Consider the following 21,151-nt stretch of genomic DNA (forward strand, 5'->3'; position numbering starts at 1 on the left):
GAAAATATGGTATGGGAATTCGTTTTTACCACTATTCAAATAAACATAAACGGGTTGTATCCTGCACATACACAGTGCAGGAAATTGTAATAGTTGCAGCAAAGAAAAGTGAGTGTTGTCTACAGCAAACAGTAGATAAACTCTATATTGTATACTAGAAAAAGTAGGCTGATTTGTTACTATGGGAAACTCATATATTTTTCTTTCCTTTGAAAAAAAAAAAAAAACTTACCAGGTGAGTTGAGTTGCTTTAAAAACAAGGCAAAGGGTGGAATATGTTTATTCCTTCAAGCATATGCACGATGATTGGCCTTACAATTATACAATTCCTGTGTGATTTTCTACTAATAGCCAAACACCATGACAATTATTAGGGCAAAGCTAAAAATGATGAATTCAAGATTTCCATGTTTTAATCTTTATTATTCATAATGTGGAGGTTGTTTGCTGAGCTCATTTACAGGAGTGGAATTAAAGCATCAAGTGATACAGATGTACAAGCGAAGAAATATTATATATTGGATCTTGCTGTGCATGTATTCATGTCATCAGAAATATAATGAAACAACAGGCCATGGACAAAGTTTAATACAACACAGACAATAACGTTAAAGTAACCCCCACCAGGTATGTACTCTAGAAGCAATAATAATCATACTTTGTATAGAAGTGAAGCAACACTTTCGACATGACTGGATGTGTGATGTGCAAGTTGTTCTCCATTTTGACATATGCTGCTTTAACACTTTTGTGCCATGGAAACTGGTGCCGCCCAGCGCTGTTAGACATCTTGACAAACAAAAAAAAAAACACAAAAATAAAAATGTAGATCAAAGTTGTACTAGGTGTAGGGTTAATTTTATTAAATCAACTTATACACAGGGACATGCCCACAAGCTAACAGAGAAAAGGTCAAAATTAACCCTAGAAAGTATTCTCATTAAAAGAAGAGGAGGTGATTTTAAGCAGAAGTGGTGAGTCAATTAGGGGAAGTGAATTTAAAATGCTTGGAATAGACATACCTATAAACTCACAAAAAAATAAAATACAATAAAAAAAACTCTATGGCCCCTTTCACACATATGGTCTGATCAGATCCGCTTGTCAGTTTTTCAGGCAGACCTGTTTGGATGCCCCATGTATCCCTACGGGGCAGCGGATGTCAGCGGAGACATGTCCGCTGACACCCGCTACCATCCGATCTGATCCTGTCCATGAAATCCGGACGGATGGAAACCCTATTTTCCATCCGTCCAGCAGATAGGATTAGATGAGAATGGACAGGCGGTCGGTTCTGATTCCCCCATTGAGGACAGCGGGGATCTGACAACTCCGTCCCCGCACACAGAGCGGAGACAGAGCTGTCATCCACCTGCTCAGTGGGGATCGGCGGATCGATCCCCCGCTGAGCAGAAAGAGGTACGTCGGCGGAACGGACAGGTTTGAAAGGACCCTAACTGTTCGTAAAGGCAGACTAAATTGACTACTTTGATTTTTCTGCTGTCATTCTTCTATCTTTTTTTTTTATACAGAGCCAACAAATACTATAGTGCAAAGTGTATAGTGACAGGCACATCAGACATTTCTCAAGTTGAGCTTAGAGACCAATGTCCATATCAGTGCTTTACAAATAGGACACACATACACACACCAAGGCCATCTTGTATAGCAACTAGTAACCCCCCCCCCCCAGTATGTTTGTGTTTTATGTAAGTACACCAGACTGCCTCCTACCCGTCCCCCTACCTCCAAGGAAAGCCCCACAAAATGAAGACATGCAAAGAAAGTATAGCCCCTGTGGGAACAGAATCCATCACTCTAACCCTGCAGAAGCACCATGTCGATGGCAAACATATGCTATGTGGTGCCATGAAGAAACTGGCTAGAAGTCATATTTCAGTGACAAGACTAAAGCTGCAGAAGATTAACTCTGGTTGGTATGAGTTATTGCACATTATTTTACTCTATTTTTTTTATTAAAATAGTTGTATCTAAAGCTATAGGCAAAAACTTCACACTAAAAATGTAATTTATTTTATCAGCTATTTTAATAGCTTGCTTCCATCATAAATGCTTGTATAATAAACAAATTGCAATATGTAATTTTCAAATGTATAAACGCTCCATTAGCCCAAATTCAGCCAACAGTATAAATGTATGAAACCGTAGCTCAAATTAGCTGTAAGAGAAATTGGAATGATGGGAAAATTGTAACTAGGCATTTCAAGAACTTGGACTGGTTTTCTTATATAGAAGTCTCATTTCTAATCTGATGCAAATTCTTACAACAGACTTAAAAATCCCATCTCTTTGGAATGATTGCTGACAATGAATAAAAATAGTTATCTGAAGCACTGTGCCTAGATTTAAATAACAATACACAATGTGTATACTGTCTGACAGTTCTTCTTTAGCAGTTCTCCCTGTGGCTGCCACTCTTCTTATTTCAATGCAATCACCCTGACCGCCTGTCTCCTTCCTTCCTTTGTCACTTTCTATCATCATGACCACAGCGGTTTTATTACTGGCACTATTCCCCTTTACCTTTGCACATTTCAGATCTGTATCTACAGCATGCGTAAAGGGATCACATTAACAGGGAAGGTGATGGATGTGAGAAATGTGATGGCAGTACTATACCACCTTGCTATGCAGTCCTCTGAGAATTGAAAATGCTCCGGTAAACCATTGTATGAGCTCCATCAAATACAATGTTCCCACTGGGCCAGCTCCATTACAAATATTGGTCTCATTTGTTCCAGACATGAAGCACGCTCAATTTTTCAGAGCCCACAAAAGCTCTTCAACTCCTATCGTATTGTGGGCTATGAAACTCATTATTAAGGAAATAAATGTCCTGTTTCTTTGGAAGAACTCATGAGACATTTTTTTCTTGTCACATAATTCTCTTGGCCACTAATAAATCTAAAAATAAATAAAAAGTTCTCCACTACATACTGCTAGGGAAGACAGAAAAGCCTTGGTAACTCAGTAAGGCAAAAGGACATAATGAGTAAATGAAAACCAACTTGCAGTAATATGACTACAGTCAACTGAAATCAGATTGGATGCTATGTACCACTGTATTGCACATCTTTCTGACCTGTGCTGTAGTATAGGTAAAGTAATCATGAACATACAATGATATACAGTAGACACTTTTTTTAATACAGTTATAACTATGCAGGCACCATAACTGCTTTTGTTCAGTATCAGAAATTATCTTTCTTACCCTTTTTCAAGTTTCAAGTTCTGTCATGTGACCATACATCTTTTCATTCTGGGGGGGGGGGGGTGGAGTTACAGTACACTGTGCAAAAACACAGTGTGCCTGTGTTCCTTAGTCTGTTCAGCCCGAGGCAAGATGCTGGTTATAGTTAAGCAGTGAGCATGCTTAAGAGGCAGGCTGTGATTGGGAGGAGGTATGTGACAAAGGCAAGCCATAATCAGGAAGGGGTGTATGCCAGAGACAGGCTGTGATTTGGGAGGAGGTATGTGAAAAAGGCAGGCTATAATAAGGAGGGGGTGTGTGCCAGAGGCAGGCTGTGATTGGGAGGAGGTATGTGATAAAGGCAGGCTATAATCAGGAGGGGGTGTGTGCCAGAGGCAGGCTGTGATTGGGAGGAGGTATGTTACAAAGGCAGATTATAATCAGGAGGGGGTGTGTGCCAGAGGCAGGCTGTGATTGGGAGGAGGTATGTGAAAAAGGCAGGCTATAATTAGGAGGGGGTGTGAGCCAGAGGCAGGCTGTGATTGGGAGGAGGTATGTAAAAAAAGGCAAGCTATAATAAGGAGGGGGTGTGTGCCAGAGGCAGGCTGTGATTGGGAGGAGGTATGTGAAAAAGGCAGGCTATAATCAGGAAGGGGTGTGTGCCAGAGGCAGGCTGTGATTGGGAGGAGGTATGTTACAAAGGCAGATTATAATCAGGAGGGGGTGTGTGCCAGAGGCAGGCTGTGATTGGGAGGAGATATGTGCCAAAGGCAAGCTATAATCGGAAGGGGGTGTGTGCCAGGCGCAGGCTGTGATTGGGAGGAGGTATGTGAAAAAGGCAAGCTATAATCAGGAGGGGGTGTGTGCCAGAGGCAGGCTGTGATTGGGAGGAGGTATGTGAAAAAGGCAGGCTATAATCAGGAGGGGGTGTGTGCCAGGGGCAGGCTGTGATTGGGAGGAGGTATGTTACAAAGGCAGATTATAATCAGGAGAGGGTGTGTGCCAGAGGCAGGCTGTGATTGGGAGGAGGTATGTGCCAAAGGCAAGCTATAATCGGGAGGGGGTGTGTGCCAGGCGCAGGCTGTGATTGGGAGGAGGTATGTGAAAAAGGCAAGCTATAATCAGGAGGGGGTGTGTGCCAGAGGCAGGCTGTGATTGGGAGGAGGTATGTGAAAAAGGCAGGCTATAATCAGGAGGGGGTGTGTGCCAGAGGCAGGCTGTGATTGGGAGGAGGTATGTGAAAAAGGCAGGCTATAATCAGGAGGGGGTGTGTGCCAGAGGCAGGCTGTGATTGGGAGGGGGTATGTGATGGCTGAGCAAACTACCTAATACAGACATGCTGGGAAGTACTTACTAAAACTGGTGCACACAGAATCTGGTTCATATGGTAGCCAATCAGCATCTAAATTCAGCTTGTTCAATTAGGTTTTGACAATAAAACTTAGAGACTTATTGGTTACTATGCAGAGATGCACCAGATTCTGTGTGCACCCCAACCCCATGTGTCTGCATAGTGTCCTGTAAAACTGACCACAGTAACACAGATCAGCTGCTATGCTGTGTGTGTGACCAGTTTAGAACATGGAAGAAAAGTGAACACATTAATAGTGCAATTATTTTAGTAAATATTAACTGCTAAATACCCTTTCTCATCATCAGTATATAGCAGTCATGTGACTTCTATCAGTGTCCGGCTGAGCACTGGTTAAAGCTTGTAGGAGGAGTTTTCATTGTCCTCTGATTGTCCTATAAGGCTGCATGACTCCTGACCCTCTGTCTGGACAGTGCTGATTGGCCCTGTGCTGATTACAAGCACCCTCCCAGCAATACACAGCAAATTGAGTATATGCAGAGTGCCCCAAAGGCTCTGTACTAGCAGGAGATTCATTGGGGAGAGTGGAAGAAGGGGAGGATCAGACAAGACAGGATCAAACCGCTTTTTAACACAATGCAGAGGCTTACCTTTTAGGTTCCACAGTGAGTATAAGCAGCATGCTTTACTGCATATACACACTGATTTTACTGTTGTGGGTTTAGTAACACTTTACTTTCAGAAAGTTGTTTTACCTGAGAAATTATTTGTATTTCAGTACATCTATTCCAGAAAATGACACAGCCCTTCCAGACTGTACAGCCATGCTGGTGACATTACTTTTCTCTACTGCAATCAAGTGAGACAACTAGGTCCTTGCCCCAGGCTGTGATTGGACAGTGAAAGAGTAGCAGCAGATTGATGCTGCTCTCTCCTCTTCTCAGCATGTTCTTTGTTTGATGACTGCAACTCAACTGATTTGTTCATTGTGTTGGTTCCCCCTCTCCCAGTCTGAGCTCTGTTCTAAAGTGGATTGCAAGATGGTGTTCCTAAGTTAAATTCAGGTACGTAGATTAGTTGATTTAGGAAAAACAAAACGTCATGCCTTTTTAATAAACATTTACCCACAGGAATTTGTATTATTTTCAGCTTTAATAAGTTGTTATGGAAACTGTGAACTACTGAAATGTGGTTGTCTTACTATACAGTTTTTCTGTGACGTATTCTTTTGAACAAAACCTTTCATGAAAGAAATAAATGAAATGCCGCTTTTGATATACAGTATGTATGAAAGCGCTAGCTATGTGGCTGACACGCTGATCTCAAGTTTTGAAACAATTTTGCCAGAGGTGGCTTAGAGTGTTGCTAGAGAAAGCCAGGCAACAAACATTTTCAGTAGAGCGTCAGTAATTGTAGGCCAAGTACTTCTCTTATGACAGGGGTTCCTTTAATAGCAATAACCTTTTACTATTCACCTTTTTTTTAGAAACAAGCTTTTGAAAGCAAGGAGGAATAGCACATGGAGTAATAATGTTCTACCATTAGGCTTCCAGCTTGTATCCATGTGGTGCAGTCAATTTGAGGCTCTTTCACACCAGAAAAGATTTTTTCATTTACATTGTTTTAATCCCAAAAAAATTGCTGGATACATTTTTTTTAATTCTTTATTTAGACAAAGAAGTATCCAAAAAAATGTATCCAGGTAAATGCAATGACAATATCATACAATGTAAAGATACAGGGCATAAAGGTGCAAAATGTAAGTAAATCAAATGTACTGTAGGTAAAAAGTAGAGGAGAGTAATACTGTAGTGCTTAGCCATTCCAAGCATGAGACACTGGGGTAATGAAATTGCTCTAAGTATAAATAGATGGCAACATGAGTCATCAGGATGAAGGCATAATGTAAACCCTCTTTTATGTGAAAAATAGTAGAAAACTCACTTCCACACCCTACCATACTTCTCATAATAAGGCCGTGATTGAGAAACAGGCCAGATATACATTTTTAAAAAAACTGAAGAGCAAAGGAGGACAATGGGTATGATAAAAGAAAGGGAGGAGAGAGAGAGGGGAAAAAAGAGGGGTTAAAGGGGGGTTGCTATGATAGGCTGGTGCATACAGGATAGTGGGAGGGTCAGGGAGAAAATAATCCCCAGAACACGTGTCCATTAAGGCCTTGCCCTCGTCAGAATACAAAAACATGTTCTAATGGAGCCACATTTTTGAGTATCGCTCTCATCTATTCTGAGCAGTAAGCACTAAGTCCTCCATCCTGTTAATGTCCTCAATGAGACAAAAGGAGAGTTAGGGTGCTTCCATCTTAAGAGGATGCAGCCTTTGACAGCATTAAGCAAATGACGAAGGACTGACTTCTGGTAAAAACAGGAATGTCAGAGCAGTGAAGAAGGAAGAAGGCAGGGTCATCTGGGATCGGATAGTGTGAACTTTTGGGTAAGTCTTCACACCTCCCTCCAAAAAAGGTCTAATTTTGGACATGACCAAAAAATGTGTAGGAATACCCCTGTCCCTCCCAGCATCTCCAGCAGTGGTCTGGGGCCTCTGGGAAGCAAAGCTGGATAGCCGACGGTGTATGATACCATTAGGTTAGCAACTTTTTTGAATATGGGTGCATATGGAAGACTTCAGGGCAAACTGAACAATGATCTGATTCTTTTTGGGTATAAAGAGGCTGGATACTTTTAAATAGATTTAATTGGATCCATTTTCACCAGATAGATGCATATTGTGCTTAAAGTGGAAGTCCAAGCTAGAATAACTAATCTTAAAACTACTCCCACCACCCTTCTAACACCTATATTAACTATCCAGTAGAGGAAAGATGCTTTTACCTAACTATTCTCAGGGGACTCCAGTACATGATCAGTTCCCAGTGGCCAGCTCCAGGGAAGAGGAGGGACAGTTGACAATGGATGTCCCATAGTAAGCCTCTGGGTGATGTCACCACATAGGCATCATATCAGTTGTTGCAGCTCACTCTTCTCCCCTGAAGCTGGCTGCTGGGGAGATCATGTGACCAGACCGAGAAAAGGTAAGTATACACATCTTCATTCTATAGGGTAGTTAGTATAGGTGTTAGAAGGTGGGTGGGAGCAGTTTTAAGCTTAGTCAGTTCCAGCATGAAATCCCACTTTAATGGATGGATGCATTGCCCTGGAGTTTTCCATTCAAGGTAACCAAATGCAGAACTACTCAACATATCACAATGTACCTGAAAATGCATGGCAACAAGTGTTAAGATGCATATAACATTGGGTGTCTTTTCTGACATATCAAGTGTGAATGAGCCCTTACTGGAAAACTGTGTGTTTGTGGACTGTAATACTGTTAAGAACTTTCTTTTATGGAAACAGTTTATAATGTATAGTAACTGTATACCATCAAAAGGCTAAAATATAACTAACAAAACAAACCATACAGAGCAAAACTACTAACCTTTGGCATTATTTTAATTCCAAGCCTCTGTTGCTCCATCGGATCTAGTAATATATAGTCTACAATGGACTTCTTTATAGCATAGATATAATTTTCCTCTGCCTCCTGAAAATGCAAACAAAAGACAACAAATGGTAAAAAGGTTAAATAAAAGATTTAAATACTCACATTTCAAAGCTGTAATGATTAATAATACACAAAATATGACCAATATAAATATTAAAGAAGGGAAGGAAGATAAAAATGATACCTTACAATGCATTTTTTACATATATACTTATTTCAGGAAAGTCATGCCTTAATACAAAGAAAGCAAAAGGAGGTTTAAAATGTATTAGTGCATAATGCTTATGGTGTATTAAAACATTTCTGGAAGATGCCTTTATGAAGGCTGCTGTTGCGGTAAATGAGCCCATTTGTAATCATTATTGCCTAATGTTTTTGTGAGAAAGATGCAAGATTTTCAATAGGTATGGACTTCATATGCCAATGAACATGTTAATCTAAAAGGGCTTCTTTATTGCTTATCTAAACTGGAAATTAGGCCCAGGTTCTAATTATTTTTATAATACAGGTTTTATAGTATAGTGCCAACAGTTTGTGCAGCGCTTTACAAAATGGAACGAAATGGTACAGTTACAATACAATTCAATACAAGAGGGATCAGAGGGCCCTGCTCATTATAAACCATATATTTTAATCTGAGCCAAAGGTATTTTTGGCAAAGCCCTGGATCCAGACATACACACACAAAAATGGCAGATGATCTATTTAAAGGGTTTCCTAAAGTGCATGTAAACCCTAACAATAAACATATCCTTTTTTTCTACCCTTAGGTCTGGTAAATATAACAGTGAAAGCATTTTGTTATATTTGCCTGATAGCTGCTAACAAATACAGTGCCTTTTGATCAAGTCAGAACTGTCCTGTGTCCTGTGCACGCTTCCAATGTTATCTCAAAGAGTTTAATTAGCCCTCCTATTTTCTACCTTGGACTACAGAATGATGTCTATTTTGTAGTGATGAAAAGAGTGGGAGGGTTTAAGTAGTTAGCAAAAGACAAATGGACATGGCTGACACCACAAATGATGTGCTGTATCATTAACCCATAACAGAGCTTAGGAGCAGAGTATATTTCTGCAGATCAACAGATACATCTATGCTTGTAGGAACTTTAAAGGGTTAAAACTTAGGGAAAATGCATGCACCGCATGCCTTTTTTGGTTTGTTTTATTTTGCCCTGACATACACTTTAGGCTGTTTACAGAAAAAAGAGAAGTCTGACATTGTTGTGTAATGTCACTAGGAATGATCAGTTGATCATTATTCAGAAAACCAGTCCTTATTGCTGTTCTTTTCAGTTAAAAGCAGCGCTGAATTTGCTGACACTAATCTTCACCATGCATTCAGAAGGAAAAAGCATGCAAAACAGCAAAAAGCATGTTGCTCAGCTAAGCTGATCTTTCATGTTTGTGGGTATGATGACACAAGACTGTGTATGTATATTCGATTGCCCTTAAATTCCTGTCAGCACCTATAGAAAAGTGGAGAAAAGTGGCACTGACCTTATGTATTTATTTGAGAGAACAACAAGAAGTTTTCTTCAGAAACACTAATAAATAGGGTCCCATGAGTAAATTAGCATTGATGTGCAATGACTATCTATGAACTTATCTTTTGCATGTAGAAATCTGTTCTACTCTTTATTTGGCATACTACATAGAGAAGCAGTTTTGGCACAATCCTAGAAAGAGGCAGACCTGGTAGTTCATTATAAAATAATTTGTCAATAACGGGATCCTTTAAAGTTCCTTAAGCAGACTTATACTCAAACATTAATTTGAAGCAATGTCATCAATCTTGCTGAAAAAAATACTTAAGGACAGTTAGAAAACCCGGAAAACATTTCCTAGACAAAATGCTACATCAGGCCTTTTTCCTTAAACATTTGGTTTTGTGATATCAGCTGAAATGTAGTCTCAACATTTAACAGAGAACTTGAGGAAAGGCGTGTAATCATGACAAGCAGAAAAAAAATGCTATGGAAAAGCTTTTTCTCCAGAAAATGTGTTATGTTTTTAATACTTTCTTTTTACCCATTCTATCCAAACTATAAGGGTTGGCTCACACCAACCAGCAGCATCTGGTTGAAAAGAAGGGAAATCCATGTCATTTTCTCCCTACTTTTTTTTACTGTCACTTATACTAACATTGCTTGTTTTTATTGGTGTTGACTAAATTTGGTGTTAACTACAAGTTACAATTCTGAATCTCTATAAACAATAATTATGTATGCAAACCTACACATTTATAATATTCTTGCATTCTATACTCATAATTCACTGAAATATTGATTAAAATATGAAATCCATAAATCATTACCCTTTGGGTCACTTTTTTTTCAGAAGGAATTGTTTGTAAGAAGAACAATGCAATACTAAAATGTGAGCTTATATATGGTAATAATAGGAGGATATTATTTATATTGGAATTCTAGAAAAGCTAACCTTGCCCATGTCTTTTTTCATTTGTGAACATATTTTGCAGGCAACTCATGGGAATTCCTCAAGCAAAGAACAGGGGTGTACACCGTGCCGGACAAGATCCCAGAGTTCCTATTTAGTATTAAGAGTAAGGATTGGATCAAGCACTACTATGGGTTTTCTTGGCCTTTGAAGGTTGCTGTCAGTTAAGTCACAGAGCCAATAGCAATAGGAATGTCTAACTCAGCTCCTTTACCATAAAACAGTGGACTCACAGTAGCTTTATTGTCAGCGTGTGTTAGAGATTTTGGGGTCAGCTGACATTTCTAGGGAGAGAATTTTATTTGAGATTGGTAAATGCCCCCAATGGCAGTGTCTGGCTTCCAATGCCTTTTGTTTGACAATTGCTTGCTTTTTGCCATACACATTGGCAGAATTGAACAACAAGATATAGACTTCAATGGAGTTCTGCACCAAGTATGCAAACCTGGAACTTTGAGCAAAATTCACTAAACTATTCGCTAACTGAACCCTTGCAGATTCAATTATTATCCTAAAAGTCCATACTTCACTATTATGGCCCAATTTATTAAATTGTGAACTGCAAAGAAAGTAAAATGAAGTGTAGTAAAAATAGTCCTGGGCCTGATTTAACATAGAAAGAAAGTGAAAAGAAGTAAACCTTCACTTCAAACATCCTGTCATGTGAAGAATAATCTTTATTGCCAAAAGAGACATTTTTATAAATATTGTGTGAACTATATCCCAATAAAAGAGATTTTTTTCCTCACTTCTCTAAAGGAAAAGGGGATTTAAGCTTTGAATTTTTAACATCTCCAAAACCTGGCTTCAAAATCTGATTATACTGCTTTGTTTTATCGTTTATAAACTATTCTTTTTTTTTTTTTTTTTCACAGAATTTAAAACTGTCTGTAGAGAACCAAAGACAGGTTTATACCTATATTTACTAGCAAATGTGCTTGTTTTTAAGAAAGGACACAGTACATAAAAAAAGAACTGTAAAATAGCAAAGGTTGTGATATACTCAATCTCACTTCAAACTCCCATCAATATTCTATCTGAAAAGTTGGAGATGAAAAAAAAAAAAAAAAACCTTTTCTATTGAAAGAAAAAGACTGCCATAGTACATCTGGACACCAGCTGTTCTTTATGCATATAAATTCTCTTTGGTAGAAGAAGCTCACAAGCTGCCCATAAATCTGTTCTTCTCATTAATGTGTAATATTACAATCATAATCACTTATTGTTTAAAAACTTAGTTCTTAATAAATTCATTGCTGATTAATAAGCACTAATAAATTAATTATTTACACAGGTTTAGCCGACTTACAAAATAATGGCATGGCCAAAACAGATAAAAAAAGAGCCCAAATATATATATATATATAGTGTATATATAGTGTATATATATATATATATATATATATATATATATATATAGTGTATATATATATATATATATATATATATATATATATATATGTATATATATATATATATATATTTATATATTTATTTTGCTTGGTTCTTAATGTCATACAACAGCAGCAACAGTTCTTTGAGCTGTTCAAAATCCTTGTGCACAACCATGCATTAGCTCATCAATGCTGTCTGATAGCCTAAATGCATAAAAGCAGCAGTGACTTATTATTGCAAATATGAGTTGCATTTGTTGGTTGACATATACTGTAGATGATGTGACATTTTGATTACCTTTTGACATGTAGATGGTGAAACATATATGTTACTTAAACCTTTGTGACCAGGTAAGTTAGAGATTGAAAAATGTCATCATAGGTTTGTGACCCAGTAAAGATTTTTTTTAATGCTTCTATTTTCATGCCTTTTTAATGCATAATGTCATTGTTCCATATATAACTACTCGTATCAAATAAAAAAACTGTTGTAAGTCATTTATGCTGTACTATATTTTCAGTAAAAATTTAAATCTTCAAAAAAATTGTTTTGTATCTCCAAAGCTGGCCACCTCTTTCATCACAACTACAAGATGGCCAGAAGCATAAATGGCGCTGTATAGAATGATTAAAATGTTTTACTTTGATGCAGCTTCATATTGTATTAATATATAGATGTTTTAAAACATTAAAGGTTGAATTACAATTTTTCATTCTCAACATCAATTATGTTTTTTTAAGAGAGTTGTTTGCCTTATAGCTCATGGCTTATAAACTCTCTGTAAAAATGTAAGTTAAAGAGATGGTAATCTTGAGAATGTTACAGTGTTAACTAATTCACATTTGGAAAACTGGTACATGAGCTTGTAAGCACTGCCTGAGGCTTGCCTGATTGCACTCAGCACAGATTGAACAAGAGTCAGTTGTTTAAAGTCTAAGTGTTAGAGTGAAGAAGAGTTAGAACCTCTGAAATGTTTTTACGGATATTTAGGGCTGTTACAAATATTTTGTCTCACATACTGTCACATTGACAATGGTGAGAGAAAACCTCTAACAAGATTACAGACAAAAATGCAAGTTGAATAGGGTTCTAGCCTTCCCTTTTTAAAAAAATGTATCTTCATTCCTACAGTGGGGAAAATAATTATTTGATCCCCTGTAGATTTTTGTAAGGTTGCCCACTTAAAAAGAAATGAAATGGTCTATCATTTTTATCATAGGAGTAGGTTAAATGATAGAAACGGAATATCAACCAAAAATGCAGAAAAAACACATGATACAAATGTTTTAAATTGAGTTGCAATTCCATGAGTAAAAAAAAAGTATTTGATCCCCTACCAACCAACAATAATTCTGGCTCCCACAGACTGGCTACAGTATATGCTCATGTGGTACACAGATTAGTCCTGTCAATTTAAGAAGGTGCTCCTAAAGACATCTCGTTATGTGTATAAAAGCCCCCTGTCCACATAATCCCTTTCTTTCATTGCAACATCATCATCATGGGCAAGACCAAAGATCTGGGGGACAAGATTGTAGACCAGCACAAGGCTGAAATGGGCTACAAGACCATCGGCAAGAAGCTTGGTGAGAAGGAGACAACTGTTGGAGTGATTATTCACAAATGGAAGAAATACGAAACAACCATCAATCAAGCTCCATGCAAGATTTTGCCTCATGAGGTAAGGATGATCATGAGAAAAGTGAGGAATTAGCCCAGAACTACATGGGGGGAACATGTGAATGATCTTAAGGCAGTTGGGTCCATAGTCATCAAACAAACCATTGGTAACACAATACTCCACCATGGATTGAAATCCTGCAGCGCCCGCAAGGTCCCTCTTAAGAAGCACATGTACAAGCCCATCTGAAGTTTGCCATTTAACATCTAAATGATTCTAAGAAGGATTGGGAGAAAGTGCTATAGTCAGATGAGACCAAAATTGAGCTCTTTGACATTAACTTGACTCGCCATGTTTGGAGAATAAAAAAGGCTGACTATGACCCTAAGAACACCATCCCTACAGGACAGAGCACAGAGGTGGATACATTATGCTTTGGGATTGTTTCTCTGCCAAAGGTACAGGCTGGCTTTGCTGCAATGAGAGGCCAATGGATAGGGCTATGTATTGTAAAATCATAGATGAAAACCTTCTTCCCTCAGTCAGAACACTGAAGATGGGTATTGGATAGGTCTTCCAGCATGATAAAGACCCAAAACATACCGCCAAGGCAACAAAGGAGTGGCTCAAGAAGAAGCCCATTAAGGTCATGGAGTGCCCTAGCCAGTTTCCAGACCTTAGTCCTATAGAAAATTTATGGAAGGAACTGAAACTTTGAGTTGCCAAGCAACAGCCAAGAAACCTTAGGTGTTTATAGAGAAGATCTGTAAATAAGAGTGGACCAAAATCCCTCCTGAGATGTGTGCAAACCTGGTAACCAACTACAAATAATGTCTTACCTCTGTGCTTGCCAACAAGGATTTATCCACCAATACTAAGTCAAGTTTTGCTTGTGAATCAAATACCTATTTTACTCACTTAACTGCACATTTGTATTATGTGTTTTTATGGATTTTTGGTTGAGATTCTGTCTCTATCATTTAAAGTACATCTTAGATAACAATTATAGACCCTTAATTTCTTTGTAAGGGGGCAAACTTACAAACTCTGCAGCGGATTAAATACTTATTTTCCCCACTCTATGTTGCTGTTGGTGAGTTTACCTGTCTGGTGAAATAAATATTACCATGAATGCAAGATGGTAATAAAAACCAAAAAAGGTTATCCAAAGATAACCCCAGCTATCTAAAACAAAAAAAAAAAAACATTTGGATGGTCTTACACTTTCAGATTCAGCAAATTCTATGCCTATCACTCCCAAAGTATATACTTTTACTATGTTAGTATGCTTAGTGCAGTGAAAAGCATCTGTTCAGAAACAGAAGCATGGAAAAAAACCTTCATCATATATATTTATGTTTGCCCAAAATGCACGAGCAGATTGTGTGATAGCTACTTTTATTGAGGTATGTTACCAAAAAGATGGTTTTCCCTGTGCTCAGCAAAATACCCAAGCATGTATACCCAGAAAGTGTTTTTTATAAGGATAAATGCATCTGTAGTCACATGGTGTTTGGTGGGGAAAATCAACAAGCTATGGCAGGCACAGGAAATGTTTCTGGAAGTACAGTATCAATTTTACAGCAGACTTCGGGGACTGATTTGTCAGCAACTGAACAACATTCAGCAGTGCGTACTGTAGAAGAGTTAAGTATTTAGAATTTTAGATTGATGACAGGGTCACTTTGTCTGCTGTGTTTCGACAGTGCTTACAAGCCCATGTACTGCTAGACTTTAGACAAGACAAGCAATTTAGACTCAAATACACTTGTAAACTTATCTAAGACTATATTATCTCTCAATTCTTAACAGCCCTTGTTTTTAAAACATATATAGAGATAATCTTCCATTAAAACTCTCTTATATGGCAAAAGTTTCATCATAATCACTGTGTGCATGACATCTCTATGGATGTCTAATTTCCTAAAAAGTATGTTCTGTAAAATGACAAAAAGTGGAAGTATTGCCCCCTTAGCAACCAATCAGGGTAGTCCTTTTATTTTCAAGCCAACATTTAAAACAATTATAGCTTGAAAATAGTTTATCTCCACTTTTATTGAACATGCATGAGAGAGATTAGTGTGCACATGTCTTATGAATTGTATATATTAAATGAGTTTTAAAGCTGTCCTAAATTACATCATTAAATAAATTGATTTACCATACCATCTCATGGTACATTAAATAGTATAATCAATCATAAAAACAACACAAATATAGGAAATAGAAGCAAAATGATCTACATTTCTTACAGGCTTTTACTGTACATCTCTCCAAACTCTCAAACTGGCCATTTTCCTTTTAACTGGTTTGTGACAGCAATGCGGGAATTAAAGCAGTAGAAAAAATACAAATTCCCCCCTGCAAAGTAAAGGCATAATCTGCTAGCATGCATCACATCCTAGCACATTATCAAAGACTTCCCTAAAATGAAGCCCTCAAAAGCGCTGCAGAGGCTTCCATCTTCACCCGCTCTTCCGTCAGGGTTTGTTGGCTGCGGCTGCTTAAATGGCCAAGCCACAATAACGTCACTCCTGTGCATGCACTTGGAAGTCATGGCCAAGGCACAGAGTTCTGAAGGAATGGCACTGGTATGCCCTTCCTTCAGAGCGCATGCACCGGTGACGTCACCGGCTTGCTGCTCACTGGATGATCTCCTAAACGGTGCACGTTTACGAGATATTCATTTTATCTTATATTTTAAGATATTCATATTAGCTTATAATAAAGCTTACCTGTGGATAAAAATCAAATGTAGGAATTTACTACCACTTTACTATGCCCTGTACTGATAGAGTATCAACACACATTCCATGTAACAAAGGTATTTACAGTACAAGAGTGACACTGGCAGTTACCTGTTTCCACCTGTTTTCTGATTCCACAATCAGGAAACAAATCGCTGTTGTTCTTAATCATGTGATCACCATATCAAATATAACATGATAATCAAGTGAGGTCTATTTCTTAAACCTACATAGCTTAAGCAGTCAGTTTTTTTTTATTTTTACAAATCAAAATCCACACATTAAGGGCTTTTAGTCATGAAAGCGTTCAATAAAAAAAACCTTTGATTTAAAAAACACACACACAAACAAGCTATTTAGGCCTTCCTAATAATTACTGTATAAACATTTGTCTCTAATTGCTCTCCTAAACCAAGATCCCTGTCATGTTACACTTATATTGTGACTTGCTTTTTCCTTTGTGGTTTCATAATTTGCCATTTAGTATTTTATTGCTACGTCTCCTCATAGTTTAGTTTTCTCTGTATTGTTAGCCCCATCCTTCCAGCACCATACTCTGGCCTCTAATCCATCTATATGAGTATTGCTGGAGTGGTTCATATTATACTTTGACTCATTTGGATGTTAACTAACAGTTTTGGAATAAACAATCTCTAAAGTGTCAACTGTTTGCCAACACTATTGAGTTTGGAAGTTATTGTCATCTTGATATAACTTCAAAAGTTACAGAGTTCACGCTTTCAGTGCTCTGAAGTGAAAAGATAATCGCTAGTTCTGAAATGTACTGTGAGGTGTTATATACAGGTATGAGCACTGTAAATACAGCAGCTTAAAGCATCATTATTATGCAGTTTATCAGTTCTTAGATGCGGTGGCTGCATTCATTTTCTTTTTTTTTTTAGGGTTCCTTAATTTCACCTGGTGATCTAGTCAAAAAGTCTGTTATTTTTCAACAGACAAAGCTGTCCAGAAAAAAAGTGTCAGTTAGAGGGTTGAAACAGACCATTTACCGTATTTTTCCGTGTATAAGACGCTACTTTTTGCTCAAATTTTTATGCTGAAAATCGAGGGGTGTCTTATACACGGTCAGTAAGCAGTGCGCGGGTGCGTAGCTGACCATATTGTCAAAGAGGCTTCCTCCAATTGCAAGCTGTGGATGTCAGATAATGCTATAAAAGCAGAGACTGCAGATGAAATACCATTGGAGGTTGGAGTGCGCAGATGCAAGAGAGAGATGCGAGAATGGAGCCCAGATGTCAGAGAATAACAAATTGAGTACTGGTAAGCGATTGTCTTACACTGCTAAATTCAAACGAAATGTAATTCGCTATGAAAAAGAGCATGGCAATAGGGCTACAGAGAGACAGTTTGGACCCCCGCCCACTGAGTGTATGACCAGACAGTGGAGAAAACAGGAAGAACAACTCCTTATGTTTAAAATATTGATTTCTGAAGTTTGGGTTGGAAAAATGGGGGGCATCTTATGCATGGGGGCATCTTATACACGGAAAAATACGGTAATACAGCCAGGGGTGCTTGTAACTACTTAAAGCAGAACTAAACCCCCCTCTCAGTTACAGCCAAGGAAGCTGCCATCTTAGCCTCTGTTTGATCTGCAGTCACTATGGTTCTTCACATATGATCAGATATGACACAAGCCATTGGATGGCTTAAATGTTCCACTGAGAGCACAACACTTGTCGGTTGATTTAGTTCTGCTTTAAGTCTCATGTACACTGGACAATTGTTCTGCTGCTCCTAGGGGCAGTTGATGTTTTTTTTTTCGTACCTCTAAAAGCCCCTGCTTGTGTTCATGCACACATAGGCATTTAGAGGCAGAAAAAAAATCCCACAGCCAGAGCCTCCAGGAGCAGCAGAGCTTTGGCAGCAAAAATGTTTGACATAGCCTAAAAGCATATAAAGGCATCTGAACATACCTAAGCCTTCAGCATTATTTCCTTTAAATTGCCAAAATAAATGATTATTCTGGCTAATAAAATGACATAACACCTAAGCGCTTGATGCACCTAAATGTGCCTAAATGCATTACATGTTGTTTACAAGCATTAAGCGTTACCAAAACTCTACTGCCAGGAGGAAAGCAGTTTAGGAAAATTAGCAAAATGTCCAGTGTGCATAAGACCTTAAAAAGTGTTAACAGGAGTTCAGTAGTAATTTGCTAAGTCTAAGTAACTTTGCTAGTGCATAATGCACTACCCTCTCCAATAATTAACAAAGTTGCTGTCCAAATGTGCTTCCATGCTACTCCATCCAGCGTGGAGACACCCCAGAACTGGATCACTATGTAAAAATAAAGGAAACAAACCTAGAAAAAGGTAACAAATGTAGCCATCACATTTAAAGCTGAGCTCCAACTTTCTTTTCACTAGAACTGAATGGAATGATCAATCACAGCATAAATCATACCTCTGTAGCATAATGCTCTGTTTTTTTTGCAGATCCCCTGGTATTCTGGGTTTAGTTGTGGCTTTGTATCCTATGACACTCTATATATCCTACTGATCGACTCTGTCCCTTCCACATCTAATGCCTACAGCAGCTAGAGCCTGTAACACTCCCCTTTGTAGTCTTTTAGACTCTGTAAATTATGTAAATTATTTCACAGCTCTTGATGGTGGGTGGGATTGAATACATCCTAATTAGCATTCAATCCCACCCAGCCACACCTACAGGGAGAGTCCAAACCTCCCAAGTCCCACCTCACAGATCACAGCATTATTCAAGAAGGAAACACCTTCATACACACAGCCTGTTCTAAAACCTAGGTGTGCAGCTGAACAGGACTGAATGGATCACAATTAGAAATCAATCCTGCCCAGGTAAATATGTTGACCAGTGTGAACAGGTAGAGTCCCACCCCTCAGATCGTGCCCTCCCAATGCCCAGCTCTAGGTGAACTGATTTATTTAGATATGAAGGAAACCTCCCAGAGCCCTTCCCCTGTAGTCTTGCAGTAATCCATTATTCTTTGTCATGCTGCAAGACAGGAACGACACAGGAGGAGGTATGACACATTTACACCTTTCACTACCCACATGAAGGCACACAAACACCCACAGGAACCCTAGAACCCACTCGCATCAACTCCTAGAACTGGTACAAGTGACTCACATAGCCCGCCCTAAAGATACAGAGGTATAAAGGATCATGGGAAATGTAGTATTAGGACTGGAAAAGGAAGGAGACATGGTCATAAAACTTTGAAATTCAGCCAGGAGGAGGAATGACATCGCAAACACAGAATCCTGCTGTATACTGCTAAAGGAGGTAAGTTACACACAGACTAGCAGTGTGGCTGGGTATCACTCCCACACACACAATGCATCTGTTGTTTTTGGGGGGGGGAGATGGAGTTCTTCTTTATGATTTAGTTAGCGGAAATATATATATATATATATATATATATATATATATAAAAACAGAAGCTGGGTGCAGTAGCCAGTTTACTGCCCTTCACACTTTAGGGGGGCCAGACTGTGGCCAGTGGGAGTAGAAAGTGCCTTGGCATCGGTAGGAGTAAACAATGCCATAGGCTTGGTGGTCAGTGGGTGTAATAAATAGCAATGTTGGCATCAGTGGGAGGGATATTGCCCCATCATTGGTGTCCATGGGAGGAATATTGCCCCATCATTGGTGTCACTGGGAGGAATAGTGCCCCCTCTCTGGTGTCAGTGATAGGGTTGGTGCTCCAAGGGCCAGATAAAGACAAGTTGTTCCATTGTCATGATGAACAACTCCCTGATGATATCAACATGACAAACCTATGTCATCAATCCACTCCAGTCATACTTTTGATGAAAATGACAGCTTGGACTATGAACCCAGCCATTTTGCTTACAAAACAGGCAGGTGTGGAAAGATCTGTCATTTAGGTGCAATCATTTTTCTTTAAACCTTTCCTTATACGTATCCTACAGGTGTGCCACTTCACTTGTAGAATAAGGGGTTCCCTTGAGCATGGTATTTAAAGTGGAACTTGACTCTCTCAATTGCATTGACTATTTTAATCCTTATGCTGTTAGCATTAGTAAATAGGTGAGAATGTGCTTTATATCATATTTACTTGTTTTAAACCGTTTTGTTTTTCTGTTTTTTTTTTTCAGTTACTTCCTGTTTTTTTGCTTAGGCAAACGATGTCATAAATCCCAGGGGTCCTCTGAAGGGGAGGAGGGGTTTTCTCAGTTAAGCACACCCTCCTGCTTGTGTGCCTGAACTAAGGACAGATGGATTCCAGGAAGTCAATGCTACATGAATCATCCGCCCTTACTCAAGACGGCCATGGCCAAAAATGGTAGGGGTGTTTTCAAAGTGATTTTTCAGCAAAACAAAGCATTGAGACATGGATGGATGGGGGGGTTTCTTTGAATATTACAAACAAATTAAATAGCATTTTTTGCTTGGTGGCACTCAGATGCAGTGTAGTTCAGCTTTAAGGAAATTGTGTATTTTTATTGTTGTCCTCAAAGCATTAAAAAAAAACATTCTCTGCTGAACTGAACTTTAATAGACGTGTTTTGAATTGTCCCTCATGCTCGTGCTCTGCTACCAATGCCCTTTTTAATCCAAAAGCTTGCAACTTGGCTTTGAAAAAGGGCAGAAATAAATTCAGATCCTATAGACTTCAATGGGGTTCGGTCACAATGTTGGGCGCTACAAATTTCTTTGTTAGCAAAGCCCTCTATGACCTGAACCACACCTGTTCACCCATCTCTAATTATTACCTGTCATTCTAATATCACTAATTATTACCTGGCATTCTAATTCTTACCTACAACATCCTGTAAGGCAAACAAAAAAAACGTGTCTGCTTTGCCTTGCAAAACACAGGTTCTGCAAACTCCCAGTTTAATCAAGACTGACACA

The 21,151-nt window shown here is 38.6% G+C and overlaps 1 protein-coding gene across 1 annotated transcript in view; it reads right to left on the reverse strand.

Moving 5' to 3' along the window:
* Positions 1 to 21,151, reverse strand: part of LOC309553508 (dynein axonemal heavy chain 3-like) — a 136,757-nt gene that overhangs the window by 72,094 nt on the left and 43,512 nt on the right. The window contains exons 4-5 of the mRNA XM_082254743.1: positions 7,980 to 8,084; positions 659 to 789 (exon numbers count right to left, since the gene is read on the reverse strand). Of these exons, the coding sequence (XP_082110869.1) occupies positions 659 to 789; positions 7,980 to 8,084 (236 nt within the window). The remainder of the gene's footprint in view (positions 1 to 658; positions 790 to 7,979; positions 8,085 to 21,151) is intronic.

Source organism: Pelophylax lessonae (assembly GCF_965119305.1).
Source record: "Pelophylax lessonae genome assembly, chromosome: 4".
Lineage (NCBI taxonomy): Eukaryota > Metazoa > Chordata > Amphibia > Anura > Ranidae > Pelophylax > Pelophylax lessonae.